The 21,143-nt window shown below is 38.0% G+C and overlaps 1 protein-coding gene across 1 annotated transcript in view; it reads left to right on the top strand.

Annotated features, from left to right (window-relative positions):
- Fam13a (family with sequence similarity 13 member A) overlaps positions 1 to 21,143 on the top strand; it is a 347,725-nt gene that overhangs the window by 146,526 nt on the left and 180,056 nt on the right. Inside the window, exon 5 of the mRNA XM_026405192.2 lies at positions 7,610 to 7,763. Within this exon, the coding sequence (XP_026260977.2) occupies positions 7,610 to 7,763 (154 nt within the window). The remainder of the gene's footprint in view (positions 1 to 7,609; positions 7,764 to 21,143) is intronic.

Below are 21,143 nucleotides of genomic sequence, written 5' to 3'. Positions count from 1 at the left end.
TGGTGCAATTTGTCTGAAACCCAGCTCCTTCTGGGTCTTGCAATTTGACAACAGCTGAGGGCACTCATAGAATCACTGATTCTTCCTGGATTGTCACCACTGAGTATTGACCCATCACTGCTCCTCTGCCAACTTAACATCAGCCATATTCTTGTGTAAAAACCCATCTGCTCCTTTGCTAACTGTTCTTACCTCTGTGTTATTGAGAGCTTTTCTGTAAGACACAAAGGAGTTACTTTATTATACTAGGGAAGAATTTTTGCAAACTCTTGAAAGGGACAATAATGTTATTCCAATTTTCATGTTACTCCATTTTCAATTGAATTCTGATTTTGTCACTGCAGACTTGATAATGATTTTCCTTAAGAAGTAATAATCAGCTACAACTTTTTCACTCTTTCGTTTGAAAACATGAATCTGAAATAGATTGAGACATACTGTTGCCTAGCAATTAATTTTTGAAAGTTACTTATTCCTCCAAGTGATTGGTGTCTTGATGTCATACATCTGGAATATTTTAAAATATCTAAAAAATTAATATAACATTTTCAACTGATCTTAAATATTTGTTATTCTACAGGCATGTTGAGTAATGTTTATGCAATAGTCTAGAGCTTTCCTTTATAGAATTTTGTGTTCCATTGGTGCTTTTGAGAATGAAAGACATTATCAGTCAGGTTAATAAGTGGTACTGTTTACAAAAATCTGTAACATGAGGGGAAAAGATAGATGCTGACATGTACAACATAAACTGAATGCCTAGAAACATCAGCAGTTCTTAAGAAGGTGAACATTGCCAAGGGCAGGGCCAGATATAAAAACAATTCTGGAAATTTTGGTTTCTACTGCCTCACCTTAATTCTAAGAAACATTAGGTACTTTACTATTGAATGTTATCTTTAGAAAAAAATCTTCCAACTTTTCATTTATAACATGTAAATGAATATAGGTCAGTCATAACAGATCCAAAGCAAAACAGTATGAATTTAGAAGCTTTTAAACCTTTTAAAATGACTGTTAAACCTGCCCTTGAGTGATTGCTTTCAATAGCAGATTTTTCTTTTTTCCCCCTTTTTGGCAAGGAACTCTGTAAGGAGGAGTGTCCCAGCATGTCAGCACTTTCAAATGCAAAACATTAAGGACATAATATCTGCATGGAATTTATGTGCACAGGACTAGGCCATTTGATCAAATGATAACACAGGCACCTTCAGGCCTAAATGCACAATCACATTGTAAGGGTACGGATAAATCAAATGATGACAGTCCAAAGAGAGGTTACAAATGAAGTGTTTCATCACACGCTACCATACTTAGTAAGCTTTTTAATTATTATTATTGTTTTGTTCTTTTTAAATTAATTAGTTATACATGACAGAATGCATTTTGACACATCATACATAAATGGAGTATAATTTCTCATTCTTCTGGTTGTACATGATGTTGTGTCCCACCAGTCATGTAGTTATATATGCACATAAGGTAATAATGTCAGATTCATTCTGCCATCCTTCCTATCCCCACACCTCCTCCTCTCCCTTCACTCTCTCTACCTAATCCCTCCATTCCATTCTGCTCTACCTAATCTAAAGTAATTCTATTCTTCCCAAGGCCCCCACGCCACCCCATCCCTACCTTTATGGTGAGTTAGCATCCGCATATCAGAGAAAACATTTGGCCTTTGGTTTGGGGGGGGATGGGCTTATTTCTCTTAGCATGATATTCTCTGGCTCCATCCATTTACCAGCAAATGCCATAATTTCATTCTTTTTTGAGGTTGATATTCCACTTATTAAGCTTTTTAAATTAATGACTCAGATTTAAGACACAAAACACCTAATATAGTAGCTGCCCCCTTAACCAAAACAAGTTTTGTTTCCTCTGGTTTTAGTTACCCACAGTCAGCCATGATCTGAAAATATTAAATTGACAATTCCCCCAAATAAACCACTGATAAGTTTTAAATTGTATGCCATTATGAGCAACACAAATACTCCATCTCACACTGTCCCACCCAGGATATAAATCATCCTTTCGTCTACATAGGCGCATTACATATGCTACCTCCTTGTTTTCTGATCAGTTGTCAAGGTATCACAGTGCTTGTGTTCAAGTAACTTGTGTTTTACTTGCTAATGTCCCTACGGTGCAAAAGTAGAGAAGCTGGCAATCCAGATATGCCAATGAGAAGCTGGGATGTGTTTTCTTTAAATTAAAAAGGTGAACATTCTTGACTTAGTAAGGAAAGAAAAAGTCCTATGTTATGGTTACTAAGATCTGTGGCAAAAGTGACTCTTCTATCCATGAAATTGTGAGGAATGAAAAGGAAATTGATGCTAATTTTATACTTAAACCTCAAAATTATGGCCACAAAGTGTCATAGGTGCTGAGTTCAGATGGAAAAGGCATTGAATTTATGGTTGGAAGGCATGAACAGAAAATGTGTTCCAAATGATAGCAACCTGATGCACAAGAAAGATTGAGCCCATATGAAAACATTCCCTGAACCAAGGGACACCAAGTCATCAAGGAAATGTTGTATAGATTCAGGAATAAGTTTGGGTCTAAAAACGTAAACTTACTGAAGAGGCCATACCTGCTGATGAAGAAGGTGCTGCCACACTGCGGGCACAATTGGAGTAAAGAGAAAGGATAACAATTCAAACAAGTCTTCAATTGCGACCAGCACTGGAATTTCCTCGAAGAAGTTACCCAAAAGAATCTACATTCATAAAAGTGTAAAGGCAGCACCAGACCATAAGGCATGGGGAGACAGATTCATCTGGTACTATGTGGCATGTTGCAAGGCCGGTGATAAAGCCAGGTATAGTGTACAGAGTGAAGAAACCACACTCTCTCAAAAACAAAAATCAAAACGACCCATGTTCTGGCAATGTAACCAGAAACGTGGGTGACAGGTATCTTTATGAAATGACTCTACCCGTGCTTCATCCTAGATGTGAACAATATTTTGAATAGGATGGGTTATAACTTAAAGTTCTGTTACTAGTAGACAATGCACCTGGTCGTCCTCAGTCTATTGAGGATGAAAAGGAAAGCGTCAAGGTTTTACTTTTATTCTCACATACAACCTCATTTCTTTAGCCCTTCCATTGGGACATTATTCAGTTTTTCAAAGCTATGAACATCTACCTAGTATCACATTTAGTCAGCAGTTGATGCAGACCATAATCTAGATGTAATGCTGGAAACTACTCACTATTGCTGATACAATATTATTAATAATAATATTTAAGCAATAATAATATCAGTCAGTTTTGTGATGGATGAATTAAAACCAGAAGCCATCAATATCTGCTAGAAGAACTCAGTCCAGAATGATTTTAAAGACTTCCCAGGGACTGATGGAGAAGTCTGAAAAATTATTCGTTGAGCAAGGCAAGTTGGAGAAGCATTTGCTGATGTTTGATGAAGAAATGCAAGAACATATTGAAGGCCTTTGCAAAGTGTCAAATGAGGAAATGGAAGAACCTGTTTTGTCCTCTACAGAGAAAGAATAGGGGACAGCAAAGCAGAACCAGCAATGTAGATGCTACCAGAATATGCCAACATCATTCAAATTGCACAGATATTAAAGGACAAAATTATGGAATATGATCCTTGTATGGGATGCAGCATTCATGTCATCTCTCTGATCATGAAAGATTAACACTGGATGAAATAAAAAGAAAGAAACAATGATTTCCAATTTCAATGTTATTCTAGAGGGCATCAACAAAAAGCCCTTCAACTATCAAGGACACCAGTCATTGACATCTGCTCCCAACATCCAACTATCCACATCATCATGGCTCAGTGATCCAACATCACCCAAAGCAGACGCTCCACCTAAGGTATTGTCAGAGGTCAATAGTGTCCTACTAGCGTGTCATTCACCTCCCTTCATCTCATCCTGTAGGTATTGTATGATCTCACATCAGCACAAGGAGAAGTGTAATATAATAAAATATTTTGAAAGAGAGACCCCATTCCCATAACTCCCACATAGTTTTGCAAAGTACTCTTAACATAATTCTGAAAATTTTGATTCTCACAAGATCCTTAAAATTTTATTAACATGTCTGTTTTGGCAAATGAAGAAACAAGTGTTCAAAGTTAGACAGCTTTCCAAAAGCCACACTATATGCACAGTGGAGCTAGAACCTGAACCTCATTTTCTAAAACTCAGAATCCCCCCACCCCACCCCAACTAGCCTCTTGGCCTGAAAGCCCCCACTCTTCTGTGCATTATTCCATGACCACCTGGTGGATCTGATGGATCAAGAGCAAGTACTTAACTTTCACACTGACATACTAGAGGCATAAGAGCAGTGTTTCTGATTCTTTTTGGTATTTCTCCTGAGGAATCTTTTTGAATTTTTTTAAAATTTAAAACTCCTTTTTAAATTCAAATTTCAACACCTTAGATATACTGTATAGCTAAGTGTGTATTAAATGTATTTCTGTATTTAATAGATATCTTGTCTTTTTAGTTTCATTCCCTAAGGACCAGCCTCCAAGACTTAGGGATTTGTTTCAGCTTCACCCCATGCAGCATTGCTTCCGCACTCTGAATCATACTTTTTAAAATGAAAGGCAGCACATCTTTGCAGCACGTAGTGTTATCAACCTGCTCCCTGGCAACACAGTTTGGGAGGTACAACAGCCTGCCTTCTGTCCTTCCATTCCAAGTGGACAGTGTGTCTGCTGCAATAAGTATTTCCAAAAACTTTGTTGAGTCTTCTGTGGGTTTCACAGGGATTCACTCCAATTTTAAAAGAAATACATTCACAGACCTTTGCCAAGCAGGACTTTTCTAAATCTTTGGCTCATGCTAAAATGGCCAAAAGAGAATGCCTTTTAAAAGTCCTCTGATTTGATTGGAATGATCTGTGAGACACTCTTAATCATCTAACAGGGTCTTCAGTATGACTCATAATAATATGAGCTTTTGATTTTTCTGAGGTTTTAGCCAAAGGTTTATAGTCACACTCTCAACCTTTTCTGTGAAGTCTTCTTCCCTAACAGTGAATTGCTTAATTTTCATGTCCTTTGCCAACTGAAGAGTATGAGAATTTTTACAGTCATTTGCTTTTTGTGGGGGTTCTTCCCCTCCGTGTCTTTCTCTGCTCCCCTTTGCATTTTACTGGAGTGACAAAAAGAAACCAGGTGGCACTTTTGAAACATCACTTGGAAATCACTTGAAGAGTGTCACTAAGCCGACTGCTTATAAGTTCTGCTTTCCACATAACTTCAGGATCCAATTTTGCTAACCTTTCTGCCACCATAACAAGGATATCTCTCCCTCCAGTTTCCAATAACACCTGACAGTGGACAGTAACAACTCTGCTTGGAGAAAATAAGGAAATGGTTTATTCTGAGCCCAAATGAAAACCATGCCACAGGAACACAAACTCGAGTCAACAAGGTGACCTCAGGAAGGACAGAGTTCCCAAAGGACCTGGTTCTCCCAGGAAGAAGATTGCATAGTTTTTGTACTCCCAAAAGAAAGTGGGTGGGGTCATCAAATTGGACAACTACAAAAGAAGCAGAGATTCTTCTTCAAGAAAAAGATATTTCACTAATACCCAGAAATCCCCTACAGGATTCAGGCCTGATTCCCAGCCTTAAGGCCTTAAGGCTAGGATAGGCCCAAGGTCTGTCAAACTTGATACACACTTATCCTGTGGTCACAGAAATGCTAGGTCAGACATTGTCAGAGGGACTAAAAATGGCCCAGTACAACTTTGGCTTCCAATCTACTCTATCTCCATGAGGTCTCAATGCTTCAATCCGGGAACAACCTGAAGTTTCTCAAGTACAAACGTAGCCTGTGTGGAGAACTTCAGTTCACACACATTCCTCATTTCCTTGGAGCCCTCACCAATGGTTTCTTCAAAGTCCAGATTTCCACTGACAACCTGCTCAAAGCATAGTAGGCTTTCTCTTCGATGCCATTCAAGTTCTGCCCATGTCATTCCAGTAGCTAGATCCAAACTACTCCCAAGCTTTACATATTTATTATAGCAGCACCTCACTTTCAGATACAAAGCTGTTCATAACAAATTGTCACTGTCTTTGTGGCTTAAAAATATAGACATTTGCTATCTCACAAGTTTCCATGGGTCAGGAATCCAGGTGCTGCGTAGCTGGGTTCTGTCTTCTTGGTTTCACGGTACTTAAACCAACATAGCAGCTGGGTGCATTTTTATCCTGAGGTTTGAGTTTGGGAAAGAATCTGCTTTCAAACTCACTGAGCTCATATGACAGGCTCCATCTCGCTGTCGTTGCACAACTAAGGACGCCAGACTCTCACTGGGTTTTCACAGCTGGAGGCTGCCTGAGGTCCCCAGAGTCCCCTGCCATCTATGCTCTTACCCTCTTCGAGGCCCTCTAGCAGCATGGCAGCTTCTTTCTTCATAGTTAGCAGGAGAATATCTCTGATCTGCAAATACTGAATCTCATATAATGTAACGAATCATAGATTGACATCCTATCAATTTTGCAAATTCTGTTGGCTAGAAGCAAGTCACAGCATCCAGAAGGGATTATATAAAGTTGTGATTCACTGGGAGACACCTTAGAGTGTGGACCCTGCAGATGGTCTAATAGGCTGAATAATATCCCTCTCAGACATTAGGTCTTAGTTGATACTGCAGATGTTATCTTATGTGGAAAAAAGTCTCTCTGCAGGTGTGATCAAGACCGGACTCTTGAAATAAAAGAATCATCATGGATTATCTGGGTGGGCACTAAATGCAGTGTTTCAACTCAGGTCCTTTGTCACTTTTTCTTTTGAATGGGTTCTCTTTCTTAGATAAGTAAGAATTCTTTGCATAGTCTAACTACCAATCCTATGTCAACTATATGTGTTACTGAAGAAGATAGTTTCTTCCAGTTTGGGTCTTTTTTGTTTTTTGTTTGGTTTTGGCTTTGTTTTTTACTTTGTTAATGAGTCTGCATTCAGACTCATTTTCATCTTTTTTTTATTATCAAAAAATTTTAAACACCCAAGAAAGACGATTATTTCTCTTACTGAAGCTGAGATAGCTATCTCTCTTGCTAAAGCAGAGTGATAGATACGTGGAAATCTTCCATGTACTCATCTCTCAGGTTCAACAGTAGCTGTCTTCTTTTTCCCCCAGAAGTATTCATTTTTTCCTTTAATGTCTGTACTTTTTGTATATTATGTAAAAAAATCTTTTAATACAGATTGTGCTGCAGTTATTCATGATAATAGTAATCTATCCTGATAACACTCATTCTTTTTCACTTTTGCTTTTATATGTATGTTATCTTGGACATACTAGTGTTAATATATTCAGAGTTTTAATATATTCAAAGCATCAGCAACATCAGTGCTAATCTGTTTTCTTCTGGAGTAGGCTGACTTTCCCTAGTCAGCACAAGCTGTTGATTCAGATCTTGGGAACTTACCAATTGCTCCAACAACGTCATGCACGTTACCATAGAGCTTACTGAAAATCCCATGTGTCTTTATAAGAAGGCTAATCATTCAGGAGGTGTCAAAATATAAATCTGAGTCAGATATGCTGGCATTGCTGTTTATGCTAAGTAATTCCTCTCAATTTTTTTTTCTTATTTCTAGTGTGCCAACTGGGCTTGAAGGCATGAAAGAACAGGACCTTTGCAACAAGATAATGGCTAAAATCCTAGAAAATTATAATACCCTCTTTGAAGTAGCATATACAGAAAATGATAATCAGAGGTGTGAAAACCTGGCTAGGCTTATCATAGTAAAAGTAAGTAACTTCGGTGTTGAATTCTCAGTATCACTATAATTCTTTTTTTTTTTTTTTGGTTCTAATTTTATTTATTTTTTTTGTTTTTTTTTTTTTGTTTGTTTGTTTTATTGGTCGTTCATAACATTACATAGTTCTTAATACATCATATTACATGGTTTGATTCAAGTGGATTATGAACTCCCGCTTTTACCCCGTATACAAATTGCTGTATCACATCAGTTACCCTTCCATTGATTGACATATTGCCTTTCTAGTGTCTGATGTATTCACTATAATTCTGATGGAAGATTTTTTTTGAAAATTTTACTTTGTCATAAAAATCTCATCAAGATGCAATTTAAGACTATTATTCTTATGTGTGTGGAGTTCTTCTTATGACATCTATTTCCTCGACTAAATGTTGATTAAGTTAGAATATACTCTAAGGTGATTCAAAAATAATTGTGATTTTTATGTTTGCTTGTTGCTATAAAACCATCTCAAAAGGGCTCATGTGAGCCTAGTGTGCGGGTGAATCGGGTGACCCTTTCTGTGGAAGCCTGTTGTTGCTTCCACAAAAGGCACCTTCTGTGGTACCTCATCTTGCTGCTGTGCTCGGGTGCGCTGCCCTGCCAGACTGCAAACTCTGAAGGCAACATTCCTCTTTTTGTCTCTCTGGTGGCTGGCACACTTCCAAGCCCAACTTTAGATTTTAAGTCCCACAGAGTAGTCCTTGAAAACTGTCATCAGTAAAGGTCAGTATTTTAGAGGCCTGTAAAGGAGTCCTTGACAATACTGTCTACATCCTTTTCTGTATTAATAACATATCCTTTAAACATTAGACAAATGCACGGAGAGCCGGCAGGCCTACACTGGAAAAAATCAGAGTATAATTGTCCAGACCAAATTCTCCTGAAGCCGGGAAAGAAGGAAGTCATCTTCTTTCTTTCTCTTTCATGTTATGTAAATCACGAGAAAGTTTCCCTCAGACTGATCAGATCTACAGGCCACACTGTGCTCCTGCTGACCCAAGTGTGGTGACTGATGGAATCAGAGGCGCTGGATAGGAGAATCTGAAGGGAGTTTTCGTATTTTCTTCTAGCTGTGGCCATGACTTAGAAGGAGGAAAAAAAAGTCATGGGTATCAAGTAGCACTGCACCAAAGCAGGAAAATCAGACCCATATTAGCTTTTCTCACTAGCATTTATACTATCAATACGATAGACTGCCTAGAATGTGCAGAGTACCTCTTCTGGGAGCTGAGAGATGCACTTAGCAGGCATCTTGCCAGCCTGATAGATCTTTAAACTGAAATTTGAGGTGAGTCCAAAACAATACTCAGATAAAATAATAAAATGAGATAACTGGAGAATACCAGGTATAACCTAAGTTAGCAGCAACCTAGTAATTGAAAAACATATGTCCTTGATTCACAAGAGGAAATAAGAAACACTTCATTCCGTTTCACTATGGAAAAATTAAATAAGTTATTTTTTAAATTGAAAAAAAATTCTCCCTTAAGTTTGTTCCTTCAATGCCTATAATACTTTACAAAGGGTTCCATTTTAAAATATTGAAAGGGAAATGACTTTGTTTCAGCTAAATCTTTGAGAAAAACTTTATAACGCTCATACCTTTTTATTAGGACTCATAACATAAACCTAAAGTGTAATTCAGATAGATAAATATGATCTCCTAGGCACAAACTTGCATAGATACAGCTAATTGCTGGAATACGCCAATGAGAGATTGCATGTTGTATAAAGAAAATGATTATCTATTGAGATAAGAGGAAGGGTGCCCTGCATGGAATTCCTTGAGCAAGTAGGTTGAAGCCCAGGAGAGGCAGGATGAGAGTACAAGAGGACACACATAAACAGGTAATATTGTGGGAGCCCAATACAGGTATCTTGAGTAGGTAAAGAATATGACAGCTGCTCTTCTAAGTTTCAGATCTGGCCTAGAGGCAGATAAGTGTCATGATTAAACACTGTATGTCTATACTCTGAAAAGGCTCATTCTGTTAGAGCAGAATGTTCAATGAAATTTTTTTTCCAACTGATCTTGCTGGTTGTCTCATCTCTGAGAAGGTAGAGGATGCAACAAGGGAATATGATTCCCTGGATTACCAACAAGGATGAAATACAAATCACAGAAACCATTTAGAAAGGCTGTGCCAACACCATTTTGGAGTTCATGATATTAGAAGGAGAACATGCTGGCCGTTGTTAGCTGTGTAAACCTGAACAGTGCTTGGGAAAATAGATTATTGTTTTTAACTCCAGAAATCTTAAAACATTGCAGGATGGCCAGGGAAATGCTTCATTTTCTCCTTTTTATATAAGGGTACTAATTCCATCATGAGCCCCCACCCGCACAACCTAATCAAACTCTAATTACTCCCTAAAGGCCCCACTTTGAAATACTATCACATGGGACCTTAGGATTTTGAGGCGTGCATTTTAGAGGGACACAAAATTTTCAGTCTGTAAATCTTGCTGAGCTAGAATCCTTAGTTTTATCCTTAATTTCTCCTTTTTCATTCCCAATGGGATTCATAGTTTGCCTTATATATGTCTCTAGAAATAGGTATTTCTTGTTCAACCCACTACCGCTGCTGTTGAATAGTGTATATGGTAACCACACTATTTCAAACTCTTCTCCCACCTCTAAGCTCACCTCTTCCCAACTTCTCATCAGTAATAGAATCTTCCTAAAAGCCAAACCTGATAACAAATTCCTGCTTTAAGATGCTGGGGTTGTAGCTCAGTGGTTGAGCGCTTGACTCGCATGTGTGAGGCACTGGGTTCTATCCTCAGCACCACATAAAAAAATAGATTTTTAAAAAATGAAGATATTGCGTCCTTCTACAACTAAACTAAAATAAATGTATACATATTTATGTACATATATATATATATTTACAAAAATCCTGCTTTAAGTAAACATGCTTTTTGCTATTCTTCCAATTTTGCCTTTTACTCGTTTTTCTAGCAGTATAAATTCAGACTTCTTTTTTTAATATTTTTTTCAGTTGTAGATGCATACTATATATATATATATATATATATATATATATATATTTACTTTAATAAATAAATTGAACCCAGTGCCTCACCTGTGCAAGGCAAGCACTCTACCACTGAGCCCCAGCCCCAGCCACAGCTCAAATTCAGACTTCTTAAGTTGGAATTCAGACCCTTCATACTCTGTCCCAAACCGAATCTTTTCCCACTAAATAGTGAATCAATACTGTATCCATGCTATGTCTCTTACCTCCATTTGTCTCTTTTGAGGACTTTTCTTTCTCAATCAAACCTAAGCATTTCAATTTTCTAAGCTTATTCTTAAGTCTTAAATCCAAAGTTCTGCCTGATAAGACATACATACACTTCTGACTGACTAGTGGCCGTTTGCTATTGTATATTCCATGAATTTCCTTTTCTCCTTCCTTGCCCTTGAAGACTAATGCTAGGCTTGTACTCTGGGGCTTCATAACTGGCCACCCATGCACACAATTGCTTCGAATGGATATTGCTCAGTCACTGTTCTGTTGAAATCTAATCCCAATCTAATAGTATTTAGAAGCAGAGTCCTTGGGAAGGAATTAGTTCATGATTGTGAAGTCCTCATGAATGAAGCAAATGTACTCACCTAGAGAACTAGCTAGTTTGCTCTTTTCACCATGTGAAGTTATAACAAGGACCCTCACCAGAAATGAACCACATTAGCACCCAGATCTCTGACTTCAAGCCACCGGAACTAGGGGAAATAATTTTCTGTTGTTGATTGTTTACTCTACAGTGCTTTATTATAGCAGCCCAAACTGACTAAAACAGTCGTAATTAATCACTATTAATTTCTGCTGTCTAGATATCTTACGTCTCTCTCTTCTCCTCCAGACTCATAGTGTATCTTCTTGACTCTTATCTAGGCAGGAGAATGTTACACTTTCACAATCATCTGATGACCCATATTAGTCTGTTCGTGCTAGTCTAACAGAATATCACAGACTGGGTGATTCATAATGAGCAGAAATTTATTGATTCACAGTTCTGGAAGCCAGAGGTCTAATATCAAGGAACCAGCTCATTTGGCGAATTCTGATTCTAAGATGGCACTTTGAGCATGGTATCCCCAGAGAGGAGGAAGGCTTTGTTTCACATGGAGAAGAGCAAAGGCAAAAGGGAGCCATATTCACTCTTATGGTTGGATCTGAGGTGTCCCCTGAAAGCTCATGATTGAACTATGAGAGCTGGAACCTAATCAGCTCACTAATCTATGGTGGCTTGCTGGTTCCTTGCTCTCTTTCTTTTCTTTTGGGCTGCTATGACCCAAGGGACATTCCTCTATCATGATGTTCTGCCTCACCTTGGGGCCAAAGCAATGGAACTGGCCAGCCATGCACCAAGAACCAAAATAAATGTTTCCTTCTCCATGTTGTTCTTGTCAGGAATTTTGATCACAGTGACTCCAAGTTGTCTAACTCGGAAATTGGTGTCAGAAGTGAGATCGCTGTTGTGACTAACCTGACCATGGGATAAAAAAGCCTTTGGAACTGGTTAGTGGGAAGAGTTTTGAAACGTTTGGACATGCAGGCTGGAAAAGCCTTAGAATGTTGTAATCAGAGCTTAATGGGTGTTTCTGGATGAAGGTCAGAAGACCAGAATGCTAATAGGAATGTAGACAGTAAAGACTGTACTCACAAGGTTTCAGAGGGAACAGGGACTGCATTGGAAATTCAACTAGTGGCTATTGTGCTAAGTTCTGGCAAAGAAGTTGTCTGCATTTTTCCTGGGTCCTGAGACTTTCTCTGAGGCTGAATTTAAAGGAGACGGACTAGTGAATCCGGCAGAGGAAATTTCAAGGCAGCGCAGAATTAAGGCAGTAGCATGGGTGTTGCTCATAGCTTTTAGCCAGGTTTACTGTGAGAAACAGAAGCAAAAAGGCAAAGATGAAAGACTTGTTGTTGTTGTTGTTGTTGTTGTTGTTCTTGTTTTTTTTTTTTATACTGGAGATTGAATCCAGGTGTGCTTTACCACTGAACTATATTCCCATGCCCTTTTAATTTTGAGACAGGGTCTCACTAAGTCGATCAGGGGCTTACTAAATTGCCCAGACTGTCCTCAAATTTGTGAATCTCCTACCTCAACCTCTCAAGTCACTGGGATTATATGCATGAACCACCATGAAAGATGTTTAAAACTTGCAATTTGACTGAAAATGCTATCTAAAACTGGGGCCAAAGGAGATGTGGTGGTCAACAAGATTACTGCCACTAAAGAGAAGCAAATTACTTTGCACAGAGACAATAGGAAAGAGGCCTTTGAGGATATCTCGGGATTCTACAAGAGCACACCCACTGCAGGCTCAAGGGTATAGAAGTGAAAACTCATTTTAGAGACCTTGGGGGCACCCTGCTCACAGAGGAGTTCCTAGAAGGCTGTTTCCTGAGGATTCATTTCACATGCTCAGCTGCCCGGAAACTCAGGCCACTGCAGCCCTGGTGCAAAGAGGCCCAGCTACTTCTGGAGCTGGTGACAGAGTGGCATAATTCATGTGGTGCTGGTTCTACAGGAACACAGGATGCTGGAGTTTAGGTGTCATAAAGGCTTCCACCAAGATTTCAGAGAAGATCTTGGGAAGCCAAAGTGTAGAAGGGATGGAATCCTTGCAGGCAGCTCTTAAGGAGGTGATGTGTGAAACCATGAGAAGGAAGGTGAAGCTGTAGCGGAGATCCCCAGGAGAGATGCCAGAAACGTGGAATGTCTGCCAAGGGAAGCTGCCGACTGAAGACAGAGCCAGCTTAAGAGAGAGGACATGTGGACTCTGACTAGCAAGGCTATAGGGATAGGGCCACCCAAGTCCCTTGGCTGCTAGCATCTGGAGCACATGATGAAGGTATGTTCTCTCCACCAAGGGCTCCAGGTGCTGGATGTGGACCTACAGGACTTGTTTGTCCAGCTGGGTTTCAGTCTTGCCAATATAAGACTGAACCCCTTCCCTTTTTTCTATACCCGCCTTGGAATGAAAATATTTATTCTATGCCAATGTATATTGGATATATGTAACTGGATTTTCTTTATTTTATTATTATTTTTTTTTAGTTGTCAGTGGATTATTTATTTATTTATTTATATGTGGTTCTGAGAATCAAACCCTGTGCTTCACAAATGCTAGGCAAGTGCTCTACCACTGAGCTACAACCCCAGCCCTGGATTTTGATTATTTTTACGGGAACTTACAACCAAGAGTTTGCCTTGAGTCTTTGTTGTTGTTGTACTAGGGTTTGAACCCAGGGGTGCTTTGACACTGCACCTCTAGGCTTTTTAATTTTTATTTTAAGGCAGGGTCTCACTAAGTTACTGAGGCTGGCCTCAAACTGTGTCAACTCCCTGAGTCTCTTGGATTAGAGGTGTGCACCACTGCACCCAGCTTTGCCTTGAGTCTTGAAGGAAACTAGGATTTGTACTTTGGGGCAATGCTAAAACTGTTAAGACTATGAAGACTCTTGGAGATGAACTAAATGTGTTTTGCATTGTGAGGTGGACATGATCTTTTGGGGCCACTGGCCGAGTGTTATGGTTTGGATATGAGGTGTCAGGGGAAAGCATGCAAATGGACTTTGAGAGTTGTAGCCTAATCAGTGCAGTAGTCCATTTGTCGGATTAATAATTTGAAAGGACAATTATACTGGGTAGTGGATAGAGAAAGCAGATCCCTAGGGGTGTGCCTCTGGGGTTTATATTTTGTCTGTAGTCCTTCACACTCTCTGTCTTCTGTGGGGCTGCCATGACCTGAGGAGCTTTCCTCCACCATGCCCTTCCACCATGAAGTCACCATGATGTTCTGCCTCATCTCCAGCCCAGAGCAATGCAATCAGGGACTGTGAACCAAGGCCTCTGAAACTATGAGCCCACATAAGCTTTTCCTCCTCTAGGTTGTTCTGGTCAGGTATTTTAGTCACAGTGGTGCAAACTGACTAACACAATCAGCCATTTATAATGACTAATCCTCCCCCCACCATGAGGTGGGAGCTAATGCAGCCCAATCACCTAATTCCTTAAACTGTTAAAATGGCAATTAAAACTCAACATGCATTTTAGAAGGGACAAACATTCAGACACAGCATTATATCTGAAAAAATGTTCAACATCTTTAGCATTTGGGAAATGCAAATCAAAACTAAATGAAGATTTCATTTCACTCTAGTTAGAATGGCAGCCATCAAAAGCACACACAAAAAAATAACAAATGCTAGAGAGGATGTGAGAAAAAGGAACACTTTTTATAACGTTGTTAGATTGTAAATTAGTGAGACCATTATGGAAGTCAACATGGAGGTTCCTCTAAAGACTTGGATTGAAACCTCTATATGATCCAGCTATACCGTTCCTGAGTATTTATCCTAAAGAATTAAACCCAGCACATCATAGTTGATAAATACATAGCCATGTTTATTGCAGTGCAATTCATAATACCTAAAGTTTAGAACGAACCTAAAATGTCTATCAGTGGGTGAATGAATAAAGAAAATATAGTATATTTACACAAGGAAATTTTATTCAGTCATAAAGAAGAATTAAATTATGTCATTTGCAGGAAAATGGATGGAACTCGAGAGCATTATGTTAAGTGAAATAAGCCCTTGACAAAAAGTCAAGATCATACATTTTCTATCATATGTGAAAACTAGAGAGATGGGTATCTCATGAAAATAGAAGGTAGAAAAGAGAGATATTGGGCAATGATACTAACCAAATTATATTTTTATATTGTGTGCATGTATGGATATCTAACAACAAATCCCAGTGTTATGTATGATTATAATACACAAAAAAAGGAAGAAAAAAAAACCCATACATGATCCCAGGCCTACTAAGTCAGAAACGTAGTAGACTGAAAACTGTACTTTTAAAAGGCTTCATTGATGATTCTAATAACCAGCCAGATTTAAGAATTGATTAATCCCTGGGAAATGACTACAGTAGTCTCCTTACTGATTCACCTTGACTTATCTTTCCCCTTTCTGCTAAAAAGATATTCATGAAAATATGAACATCTTAGCTGGGCACAGTGATGCACGTCTGTAATCCTAGCAGCTTGGGAGGCTAAGGCAGGAGGATTGCTAGCTCAAAGCCAGCCTCAGCCACAGCAAGGTACTAAAAAACTCAGTGAGACCCTGTGTCTAAATAAAATACAAAAACTAGAGCTGGGGATGTGGCTTAGTGGTTGAGTACCCCCAAATTCAATCCCCAATACCCCCCCCACCAAAAAAAAAAGAGAAAAAGAAAATATGAACATCTTACTTTTCACATTATAAATTACAATGATTTCTCCTAACATATTTGTGTATTATAAAATATAAATCCTCACATAATGAATAAAGATTTTTATAGAATCCACTCTACCTATCGATACTTTGTTCCCACCACTCCTTCTCATATATCAATGCACCAGGTGTTGATGATTGATGTTACATTGGAGCCTTGTCATTTCAAGCCTCACCCGTCCAGCTAGTGAGCACTATACCTGACATTGAAAAAGTTCCTGAAATCAATTCATTTTATTGAAAATAACATCTGTGATCACATCACAGATTATATGTACTATAAAATGAAAAATTATATTTTTCAAATTAATTGAATAAAATTGGTAATATGATAGTCAATTGAATACCTAATGAATGCCTCATTTATTAAAAAAAAAGGTACTAGGTAATTCTAAAATCATTAACAATTCTGAGAAGAGCACTAATACTAGGGTAGAAAAACGTGTATGTATGAATGTGTGTGTGTGTGTGTGTGTGTGTGTGTGTTTATTTTTTTAAATGTTTGGCTCTGGAATTGAACCAGGGCCTCATATATGCTAAGACATTCGTACCACAACCTACACCTCAAGCCAAGGCCTATATTTTTAACTTCAGTAACATGACACTGGGAAACTTGTAATCTCTCTATTCCTCTTACTTCTTATCTAAAATGGAGAAAAACATTGATTTGTTGTGGGATTCAAACCATTAATGCTTGTAGAAGTGCTTTCAAAGACAGTTAAATATTATAGGAATGTAAGATATTAATTTTTATTTTGTGCAAAAAGTAGCTATTGAAACTGTTGGCTTACTTTGATACAACTGATCAGAGATAACTTAATGTATTAATAAAAATGTACTATAAACTTAGAGAGTTCTGAAATCAGGCAGAATGATTAGAGCTTCTCATTTATGTGACTCTGGGAAAACTACATAATCTATCTTCAATCTTGGTTTCCTTATCTGAAAAATAGGAAAACAATCAGTAATTTGCCATTTTTCTCTTATTACTAAATAATGATAGCAAGGTTTTCAATATATTTAAGCTTTAAAATAAAGAAATAATCAGTCTCATGACCTCTGCTTATTTCTCTTTCCCATAAAAGCAAAAGAGCTTGATCATAGAAGGAATTCAGTGAAAGCAGAAAAATTAAGTTGCCACAGATTATGACTCATGACAGAAGAGGCCCTGCTTCTAGACATTCCTTGTTATTAGTTCCATCTTCTACTTTTCTTAGCATGATTAAATTAAGTATCCTCTTTGGAAAAGCAAGAATCTGCATCCTCAATGAACAATATGATATTATTCTAATATTAAATGTGTCTATCTAGATGTGCTTTTGGAAAATGAATCATACTTCTTTGTTCTTAGAAAACAATCAATTTTGGTCTTTCATGGTAGATTTGCCACTTCAATTTTATTTTTCTGAAATTTTTAATTCTTTAGATAATCCTGTGAGTTATTAGTATTTGCATTTTATAGAGAAGACTACTGAGGATTTCAGAGGTTAAATAATTTGCCCCCATTTAAATATTAAGTGATAGAATGAGCATTCGAAGCCAGGTCTTCTGGATTCCATGTATGTGCTGCCTTTCATTCTGCCTATACACAAGGTAACGCAAGACAAATGTTACTGCTACTATAAAAAAATGCCATGTGCTATGGAACTAAGAAAGTTAAAAAAAAAAATGCCATGTGTTGTGGAACTAAGAAAGTTAAGTGTTAAGAAATAAAGACAATTAACTCCTTTAAGTAGAAGCTTTGGAGAACGATAGGGTATTCAAATGGCTCTGTTACTGAATATAGGAAGTGGTATGGGCTACAGGAAATCTAGAGCTGAAAGATGGGCTTAAAGACTGCAGTGTTTATTTAGTGGTGACCACATATATCTGTCTAGACTATAGGAAACCATGGGAGAGAATTAGATAAGAGAGTTTAGCTAGTATGGCATACTAATCATCAGGGAGACGCAAATCAAAACCCATGAGATAGCTAGCTCCTAACACCTACTAGTTCACCAAGAGACGAAACATAGCAAGTGTTGGTGAGGATGTGGAAAAAAAGAAACCCTTGTATACTGTTGGTAGAAATGTAAAATGGTATAGCTACTATGGAAAACAGTATGTAGTATCCTCAAAATTAAAAATAGATCTACCCTAGGATTCAGAAATCCCACCTCCTACTATGTATCCAAAAAAATTTATATCAGGATCTCAGTGAGTTATTTGCATTCCCATGTTCATCGTAGTTATTATTCATAAGAGCCAAGATGTGAAAACTACTTATGCCCACAGATGGAAGAAAGGAAGAAAATATGGTATATACATTCATTGGAATATCATTCAGCCTTTAAAAACAAGGAAATCCTACCATGTGCTACAACACAAATGAGGCTTAATGACATTGTACTAAGTGAAATAAGATAGTCACCAGACCAACTGCATGAGTTCACTTGTAAGAGGTATCTAGAATGAATTGATGGACGTGGAGAATAAGACAGTGATTGTCAGAAGCTTGGGGGAGGAAAAGAAGTAGCTATTTAATGACTAGAAAGTTTTGGTTAAGCAAGATGAATACGTTCTAGAGATCTGTTCTAAAACATTGTGCCCATAGTTCACAATACTGTATTGGTCACTTAAAAATTTAAGAGTATAAAGCTCATGTTAATTGTTCTTATCACAATAGAAGAGCAAAATAAACAAAAAACTAGAATAGAATTTATGGAATTAAAACTTAAAGGGATAGAAGAACAATAAAAGGCATAAAGAACAAGATGAATTTAACTGAAGCTATGTTTTACTTTACCCTTTGGTACGAGCATTAGGCTGTCAAGAGGATGGCCTAATATCTCTTCCAGGGTCCAGTCAGTAGCTGCAAAATTCATTATGACTTCCATCATGCATTCATCTACCTTTTCTAAAAGATAGTGTTCCTCCACCAGGAGGCCAGGGCTAGGACAAGGAAAGAGGTTTATGACTCCTCCTGCAACTCCACTTTCCCTAGTATTCTTTGGAAGTGAACCTCAATGCATAAAAGTTTTTTTTTCAGATTCTATAGTGCTTTCTCCAAGTGTAGTAGATATAGTTGCCCCAATACAGGGATTTTGGGTAGACCCCTTAGCACTGTGACATTTGGAGAAATCTGTGGTCTGCTGAAGGTCTGACAATGTATGTATTAGCTTTTGGCCTTTTGGTCTATATTTTCTTGAATTTTGCAAATGGATTTCTCAGTCACTGGTCAATAGTTATGGTCATTTTTTGTTTCATTTAAGATGGAAATTTTTCTTTTTATTTTTTGGTTTTGTAGGTTTCAAGGAAAAAAGTAGAAGTAGAAATGTTTTTATTTCATAAAATTGGAAGGTCAAAGCTGGATTTCTGAATAAGTGAGTTAGGAGAAGCACGTCTTTCAAGTAGGCATCTAACAGCCATGATTCAATTTCTCTGGCTGTGAATAATTCTAGATTTTCTCTTTAGAAGATGATCTAAATCCAGACAAGGGATGTTTTTTCCTCTTGGCCACTCAAAAATTAACTTAAACATCCAGATATTTACATACACACTAAAATTCATTATCTAAAGTACAGTTGAAATAATTGACCTTGGATTCTAAGTTGAATTCATCAAATCCAAGTCACTATTGGATGCCCACTATGAGCAAAGCATTGTTCTAGGCTCAGGGAATATAGCAACAAAGAATAAATAATATCTCTGTTTTACCAGGCTTATATTCTAATGTGCATACGTTAAACAACCGATATTTTATAAAAATAAAATATGTAGTATGTCAGATAGTGACATGGCCTGTGGAGAAAAATAGTAGAAAAAGGCAAATGTAGGACTACTGAGGTAGGGGAGTGGCATCTTCTTATTTAAATAGTATGGCCAAAGTGCTTCATTGACAGGAGATGTTTGAGCACAGACTTAAAGGAAGTGAAGGAGCAAGCGATGAAGACAATTGACAGAAGAGCATTCTGGGAAGGGAGCAGTGGAAAGGCCTTGAGATGGAAGTATGCCGGTCTGTTTGATGAGCAGAGTTGAGAGCCAAGGGGAAAGTAAAAGGAAATCACAGCTGTGACAAGGACTCTGACAGGTCACTGTAAGGACTTTGACTCTGAGTAAAGCCATTAGAATGAATTGAGGAGAAGAGTTCCATGAACCGACTCATCTCAGATGTTACTGTGACTGCTGAGCTGTTGGGAGGGACAGGCAGAATCAGGGAGACCCCCATAGGAATCTGTCATAGTATTCCAGGTAAAAATGGTGGTGTTTACACCAGAGCAGTGTTAGCCAACAAGGGTAAGTTGGAATACGCAAGAGCAACATGAAGGGAGGCACTGGAGACCCCTGTTAGGCTAAAGAGCATTTGAGATGGGAGAAGATGAGCAAGGCCCCTAGGAAAACAAGACTGTGACCAGAGAGTGAGTGGTTTGCATTAGTGATTATGGAGGTAAAGCTTTCTGGAGTGATGGGAAGACTTAGGCTGTGTTCATGAGCTTATTGACTAACGTGAAGGAGAAGAGACAATCATGTGAAAGGAGATGGCTGAAGGATGGGGGATCAAATTGTCAGTGGCCTGTCCTTGTAGACCCTGAATTTACCTAGGAGGATGACAGATACCTAGATGGACAGGAAGGATGTGAATGTGGTCTGCCCAGTCACTTTGTATGTAAATAATACATGTGTAAATTTAATAGAATTCATATAAAATCTCACATAGATGTACATATCATATCACAAAGTAACATGTCACTAAATAGCTATCTAGAAATATCTAGATGAGTTCAACCTTATTCCAAACAAGCATCTTGTGAGATTGTCTTTATTAGATGGTTGTATTATCTTTGGTAATTTTGAAATTGTCTTCAGAACGTATGTCATTCACATGGCATATTTTTGTATATTGTTGGACTGGAAATCTCTGTACTTCACTGCTTTATTTATCATGGGAAATAAGCGACAGTCATTTTGAGCCACAGCAGATCACTAGCTTTGGGAGTGGTAATTAAACATTAACTTTGGGGTTTAAAATTGAAATCTGGCTATAAAATAATTCTGCTGATTTTCTATGTGACTCACAAGGCAACTCT

This window comes from Urocitellus parryii, chromosome 10 (assembly GCF_045843805.1).
Source record: "Urocitellus parryii isolate mUroPar1 chromosome 10, mUroPar1.hap1, whole genome shotgun sequence".
In the NCBI taxonomy this organism is placed as follows: Eukaryota; Metazoa; Chordata; class Mammalia; order Rodentia; family Sciuridae; genus Urocitellus; species Urocitellus parryii.
Note: the sequence above shows the minus strand (reverse complement) of the source record. Positions and strands in the feature narration are given on the sequence as shown.